This window comes from Mastomys coucha, unplaced genomic scaffold (genome assembly GCF_008632895.1).
Source record: "Mastomys coucha isolate ucsf_1 unplaced genomic scaffold, UCSF_Mcou_1 pScaffold6, whole genome shotgun sequence".
NCBI lineage: Eukaryota > Metazoa > Chordata > Mammalia > Rodentia > Muridae > Mastomys > Mastomys coucha.
Genome location: NW_022196912.1, coordinates 84,205,096 through 84,212,221, shown reverse-complemented (window position 1 = coordinate 84,212,221; position 7,126 = coordinate 84,205,096). Strand labels below are relative to the sequence as shown.

At 38.6% G+C, this 7,126-nt stretch overlaps 1 protein-coding gene across 1 annotated transcript in view; it reads left to right on the top strand.

The window, feature by feature from the left end:
* Positions 1-6: 6 nt before the first annotated feature.
* Nemf (nuclear export mediator factor) overlaps positions 7-7,126 on the top strand; it is a 53,891-nt gene continuing 46,771 nt past the window's right edge. Inside the window, exons 1-5 of the mRNA XM_031357722.1 lie at positions 7-40; positions 191-293; positions 1,414-1,539; positions 4,786-4,934; positions 6,524-6,591. Coding sequence (XP_031213582.1) covers positions 267-293; positions 1,414-1,539; positions 4,786-4,934; positions 6,524-6,591 — 370 coding nt within the window. The 5' untranslated portion in view covers positions 7-40; positions 191-266. The remainder of the gene's footprint in view (positions 41-190; positions 294-1,413; positions 1,540-4,785; positions 4,935-6,523; positions 6,592-7,126) is intronic.

Genomic DNA, 7,126 nt, shown 5'->3' with positions numbered 1-7,126 from the left:
ATGATGTGGATAACAAGACATATCTTATTCGGCTTCAAAAGTAAGGATTTTATAGGATTACTTTTGGTAAATAAATATGACGTTCTTGTTATTTTAATTCTTGCATTTTTAGGTTTTGTTTTGTTTTTTAAATTCAGAGAATAAGTTTTGGCAAATTCCCTAAAGAAAAATTTGGCTTTCTCTTGAACAGACCTGATTTTAAAGCTACACTGTTACTTGAATCTGGTATACGTATTCACACAACAGAATTTGAGTGGCCTAAGAACATGATGCCATCTAGTTTTGCCATGAAGGTAAATTTTAAGTTTGGAGCTAATTTTTAAAACTCCATTTATTTACTTATCTATCTATTTATTTAGTTAGTGTGTGTGTGTATGTGTGTGTGTGTGTGTGTGTAGGTAGAAACAACAGACAGACACAACTTGGGGCTCTCAAGTGAATGTCGACAACTGGGAGGAGTCAGTTCTGCTGTGAGTGAGGGGTCAGGGGTAAGATCCAGTTTAAATCCCCAGACTTGATCCATGTGCCTTAATCTGCTGGCTTGGAACTTGCTGCTGCTGCTGTCATTTGAAACAGAGTTTGCCTTGTGTAGCCTTGTTTGTACCAGAACTCCCTCTGTAGACCATGTTGGCCTCAGACTCGGAGATGGGTCTGCCTCTCCCTCCCAGGTGCAAGAACTAAAGGATTGTGGCTTGGAACTTGATACAGAGCAGACTGGCCTCACATTTAGGATGACCTTTCTTCTTGTGCTAGACTTGTATGTAGTACTTTGCCATCATCTGTCACTCTTCTCAAAGAATGTTCAGCTGGGTTTGGTAGTTCACAGCTGTAACTCCACCATTCAGGGGACTGAGAGGTAAGAAGGTTAGTTAGCCTGGGCTACTGAGTGACATTTTGCCTTAAAAATTAGTAAACAGTAACAGCAAACTCTTGACACTTTTATTAGTTAAGTGTATTTGTCTACTTAAATGGTAAGATTTTTTTTTTGCAGTATGGTAAATCAATAGATGCTACAGTTCTCATATTTGTTATTATCTAAAAAAATAGAATACCAAAATAACTGTTTCAGTTAGAAGTTACTAGAATAAAGGCTTAAGGATTTTTCCACCCACTGGGACCTGGCAAGATGACTCAGTGGACAAAAGTTACCTGAGTTTGATCCCTGGAGTTCACATGGTGAGTGGAGAGAACCAGTTCACAAAACTATTTACTGACCACACATACCCCAAATAAACAAAAATGCAAACAAGTTTTAAAAATTTTTCTCTGATTATCATATGCTTTTGTTTTGTGACCATATTGTTTTATTTACCATTTAATATTCTTGATGTCATAAAGATAATTTCATAAATTAATACTAAGTGCTTAGGAATTTACTTTTATTGTACAAATGCCTTTTCTGTTTCTTGCTAGTGCCGGAAACATTTGAAGAGTCGGAGATTGGTCAGTGCAAAGCAGCTTGGTGTGGATAGAATTGTGGATTTCCAGTTTGGAAGTGACGAGGCTGCTTATCACTTAATCATTGAGCTCTACGATAGGGTGAGTTAAATTGAGAGATAAAGGACTAGAATCATATGCCCTATTTGTCTTTCACTCCTCTCATTCAGTGTTATGTTGAGTTTATCATGTTCAAATGGCACAGTGTCATTTTAATTGATGATGTTAAGAGTTCTTTTAATCATGCATCTTTGCTAATCCTTGTCTCTTTTGTTGCTGTTGTTGTTTTTTGTTTGTTTCTGTAGCCCTGGATGTCCTAGAACTCACTCTGTAGATCATGCTGGCCTCAAACTCAGAGATTTGCTTACCTCTGCCTCCCTAGTTCTGGAGTCAAAGGCATTGCTACCATTCACCTGCTTTCTCTCTCTCTCAATTCATCCACAACTTCTCTTGGTTTTGTTTTGTTTTGTTTTGGTTTGGTTTGGTTTTTTTTCCGAGACAAGTGCTAGGTTTTTTTAAAAAAGTGTTTAAAAAGCCTTTTTGTTTTTTTAAATAAGATCATAACTTTTTTTTTTTTTTTTTTGAGACAGTTTCTCTGTGTAGTTCTGGCTGTCCTGGAACTCATTCTGTAGACCACGCTGGCCTTGAACTCACATCGATTCACTTGGCCTCTGTCTACCTAGTGCTTGTGTTAAAGGGTGATTAGAAAATGCTTTTCACATGACCCTCATGAAGTGCTGGCCGTGGTGGTACACACCTTGGGAACCAGAGGCAGTTGGGTTTCTTTAGTTCAAGGCCAGCTGGGGCTATTAAGTGAGACTTTGCTCTTTAAAAAAATCCAATCATGCCAGGCGGTGGTGGCACACGCCTTTAATCCCAGCACTTGGGAGGCAGAGGCAGGCGGATTTTTGAGTTTGAGGCCAGCTTGGTCTACAGAGTGAGTTCCAGGACAGCCAGGGCTATACAGAGAAACCCTGTCTCGAAAACAAACAAACAAACAAACAAAAAAAATCCAGCCATGTGTAAAAAAATTTTTTCTGCATAATATAGATTTCTGGAGTCTTCATTGTTTTTTTAAATCTAAGTAATCGGTTTTTCCAACTTCTTTTTGTCTTTTCTAAAGTAACCATTTTTGTTTAGAAGTAAATTTAGACTAGGGCTGGAGTGGTGATCAGTAGTTGGGAGTGCTTGCTTCCTTTGCAAAAGACCTAATTTCAGTCCCCAGTCCCCAAGTTAAATGGTTGAAAACCACCTGTAACTCAGCTCCATAAGTTGGAGATAATGGAAAGTTCTTGTGTATACTGTACACTAACTTAGTTTTTACTAATGTTATCTTGCATAATGTTTATTAAAACAGTCTTCATTCATGGTTTTTCTGTTCCAGATTATCCCATTGACTTTAGGTAGTTTCTATTTGAAGGATCTGAGCAAGCAGGCATACTTACTGTCTAGGTTCTAGAAGTCCAATTAGTGATGAATTTGGAGTGAGGATGTATGTGTGCGAGTGTATACCTGGAATTTTGCTTAGACATTGTGTTGTCTGAGAGGTAGTTGTTGATGCTTAAGAACATATTTTAAAGATTGCTCTTTCCAGTTCGTATACCAGAGTTTAACCTTTTAGCTTTCATGTCTGGAGTTTTGAGGAATGGTGAATATAGGGTTCATTAGGCTTTGTACAAAGAAGCTTACTGCAGCTCAAAAACATCTTAAGAAACTGAGTTTATAAGCTTATAATAAATTTGGCCTGCTGAGATGGCTCAGCAGCTAAAAGTGACTGCCACACAAGCATGGACACCTGAGTTTGTTCTCTGTAATCCATGTAAAGTGGAAAGAGGACCAAGGCCACAAACCTGTCTTCTGACACACATTGTAACACCTCCACCACCACACACAGGATATAACACATACACAAAAATACAAATTTTAAAGTTACATACGTACATAGGATCAACTCTGAGAAAAGTAACCTGAGTTCAGAAAGTAGTCTAGCAGAGGAGGGATTATTGACTTATTTAAATTTTAATTAAATTAATATTAAAATAAATAACAGTAGTGCTTTAAATTTTTCTTTTAAACATTTTCATTTTATTTTACCTTAGATGAGTGTTTTATCTGTTGCATGAATATACACCACATATAGACCTGATTGCTGCAGAGGTCAGAAGATGTTGAATTCCTTGGAGTTTCAAGTGGTTGTAAGCCACCACGTTGGTACTGGGAATTGAACCCTGGTGACTCAGAAGAGTAACAAGTGCTCTAAACTGCTGAGCTATCTCTCCAGCATCCTGAAATTTTTTTAAGGGATCTTTAAAAAAAAAATTGTTTTCATTTTTAAGTGTGTGAATGCAGATGCTCACAGAGGCCAAAATGTCCTCAGATTTCCCTGCATCTGGTGTAAGAGGCAGTTGTGAGTTGCCTTCCATGGGTGCAGAGAACTGAACTCAGGTCGTGTGCAATAACAGTGTGTGTTCTTGCACTCCAAATCACAGGCCGTTTCCCTAGGCTGCTGTAATTTTGTCTGTTTGTTTGTTTGTTTGAAACCCAGGCTCCCTGTGTACTCTCGGCTGGCCTGGACTCTGGAACCTTCCTGTTTCAGCCTCCTGGATTTCAGTTGTGTGCCATCACATCTGGCTACATCACACTACTGTCCTTTAGAGACATGTTAACGCTGTTTCATAATTCCATGCATTTGCGTTTCATATTCCCTTGACCTGAATGTTTTGAAACTTTGAGCTTTTGTTGTTGGTTTATGAGACAGAGACTCAAGTACTTGAGGCTGGCCTCAAACTTGCTATATGTAGTGAACAATTTCCTTGAACTCCTGAATCTCCTACTCCCTCTACCTTCTTATGCTGGGATTATAGGCATGTGCTAATGCTTGGCTTTGGCACACTTACTAAAGGTACCTAACTGTTAGGTTTTCATATTGAAATAACACAGCTAATTTGTGCACTAAAAGGACAAAAAATGTAAAGTTTTTCTAATTTAATTAATTGGGTTGGGCCAGGGACCCTTATTTAGATGTGACTGGTGCTATTTGTTTTATAATTTTATTTCTAACTATAAGTAGGGTTTCTGTTTGTTTGTTTTTTGTTTTTTGTTTTGTTTTGTTTTTTTCAAGACAGGGTTTCTCTGTATATTCCTGGCTGTCCTGGAACTCACTCTGTAGACCAAGCTGGCCTCAAACTCAAAAATCCACCTGCCTCTTTCTCCCAAGCGCTGGGATTAAAGGCGTGCACAATCACTACCTGGCTATAAGTAGGTCTTATGAGAATTCTTTTTTAAGATGTTTCAAGACTGATTTGAAAAGGATTAATAATATAAATTAAATTATTTACTCTATTGCAGGGGAACATTGTTCTTACAGATTATGAGTACCTAATTTTAAATATCCTAAGGTTTCGAACTGATGAAGCAGATGATGTTAAGTTTGCTGTTCGTGAACGCTATCCCATAGATCATGCCAGAGCTGCTGAGCCTTTGATGACTTTGGAAAGGTAATAATAGTATTTGTACAACTAATGTCACACTTATTAAAAGATAAACTAGGTTATGTTTCACATTAGAAAAAATTCAATTGAAATGTTTACTTGTATAATAAACTGAAGTGTATAAATATAGCAGTTTTATTTGTGGTCAGCAATCTCTCCTCCTCCCTCTCCCTCTCCCCTCTTCCTGTCCCCTCTTCCCCTCTCCTCTTTCTCTCTCCCTCCTCTCTCTCTAGCAAGGTCTCACTGCAGCTTTGACTGGCCTAGAATTCTATATGTAGACGAGGCTACCCTTGAACTGAAAAAAGAAAAAATTCACCTGCTTTTGCCTCTAGATTGCTGGGATTAAAGGTATAACTGCCTCACCCAGCCTTCAGGTGTGTGTCTTTTTATGCTGTGGTTTGGGTTATGGAAAAGGCTTCTGATTCCTTGGCAAAGTGAGGTCCTGACCTGGCTGCTCTGTGAGACGCTAGATAGAGAGGTAGAGTGTAGTTGGGGGTAGAGAGTCTACTTTAGGAAAAAGGGAAAGGATAAGGTGATGATTAGTTATAGCTTCTGACTGGGAGGCTTTGCTACCTAGTGGTCCACTTGGTAGCCCTCAAAGCTCAACATTATCATCAGTGAGAGGGTTTGAACTGTAAGCTGTTGTATCTTTGCTGAGTCAGTAGATCGGGGGTGCATGGTTTACAGGTTCTCAGATATTGTTGATCCTGTGGTGCCACTGAGCCACAGGATCCTTTGAGTTCTTAGCAGATGTATAACTGTTGCTCAGATATGGCATGTAGATTTACAAACAACATGTAACTTAGAAATGAACATAGAATGTACATGTACATAGAAATGGATCTTTCAGGTCACATTGATGATAATTCATGACTTTGTTGAAAAATACTGATTTCTTTTAGAAAACCTGGATTTAAGTCTCAGGTTTCAAGAACCTTTTTTGGTTTTTGGTTTTGGTTTTTGTTTTTTGAGACAGGGTTTCTCTGTATAGCTCTGGCTGTCCTGGAACTCTGTAGATCAGGCTGGCCTCAAACTCAGAAATCCGCCTGCCTCTGCCTCCCAAGTGCTGGGATTAAAGGCATGTGCCACCACTGTCTGGCTCAAGAACCTTTTGATTGTGGATAAATTATGGGTTTGTGCATGTGTGTGTTGAGACAGAATCCTGCTGTGTAGCCCAGGCTGCCCTTGAACTCTTGAGTGCTCTGTGTCCCTCAGCCATGCTAGTATAAACATATATCACCACACTCAGCTCTAGATAAAGTAATTTTCCTGTATCTGTGTATATGTGTGTGTCCACACATGTAAGTGCCACCCACAGAGGCTAGAAGAGGGCTTCAGATGCCCTGGAACTGGAGTTACAGATGACTGTGATCTACCTGTTACAGCTCTGGGAACTGAACTCTGGTTCTCTGTAAGAATAGGTGCTCTTAACCTCAGGGCCATCTCTAGCCCCATGGATAAATTACTTTTAAGACTTGTTTTTCATACCTACAAGAATAATTTCTGCTATGTTTCAGACTCTTGTAAAGATGAAATAATGGATGACATAAAGTTTATTAAATATAAGATAAAAAGTCTGCCAATTTTGTCCACAGGTTGACTGAGGTAATAGCAGGTGCTCCTAAGGGTGAGCTGCTGAAGAGAGTTCTTAACCCATTACTTCGTGAGTACTCTGCATATTGTACTAAGATGCTTGTGGGACAACCCTTCCATGAATATATTTAAATCTCTTTTTTTTTTTTCTTTTCAAAAAAATTGAACAAGGGGCTGGATAGCTACTCAGTTCACAGCATAATGGCTAATGGTTTACAACCACCTGCTACTCCAGCTCCAGGGGATCTGACACCCTTTTATGGCCTTCATGAGTATCCACACAAATGAGGCATACATTTATACAAACAAATACCCATGAATAAAAATAAAGCATTAATTTTTTTTAAAAAAAAAAAAAACAAGTTTAAAGTGCTCTTTTGAGTAAATAGGGTTTTTTAGACTTATTTATATATTTATTTATTATGTATATAGCATTTTGCCTATGTATATGTCTGTAGTCTAGAAGAGGGCACTAGATCTCATAGATGGTTAGTAGCCACCAGCTGTTGCTGGGGATTGAACCTCTGGAAGAGCAGCCAGAGCTCTTAACCTCTGAGACATCTCTCTAACCCCCAGGGTTTTATTCTTGTTTTTTTTTTTTTTTT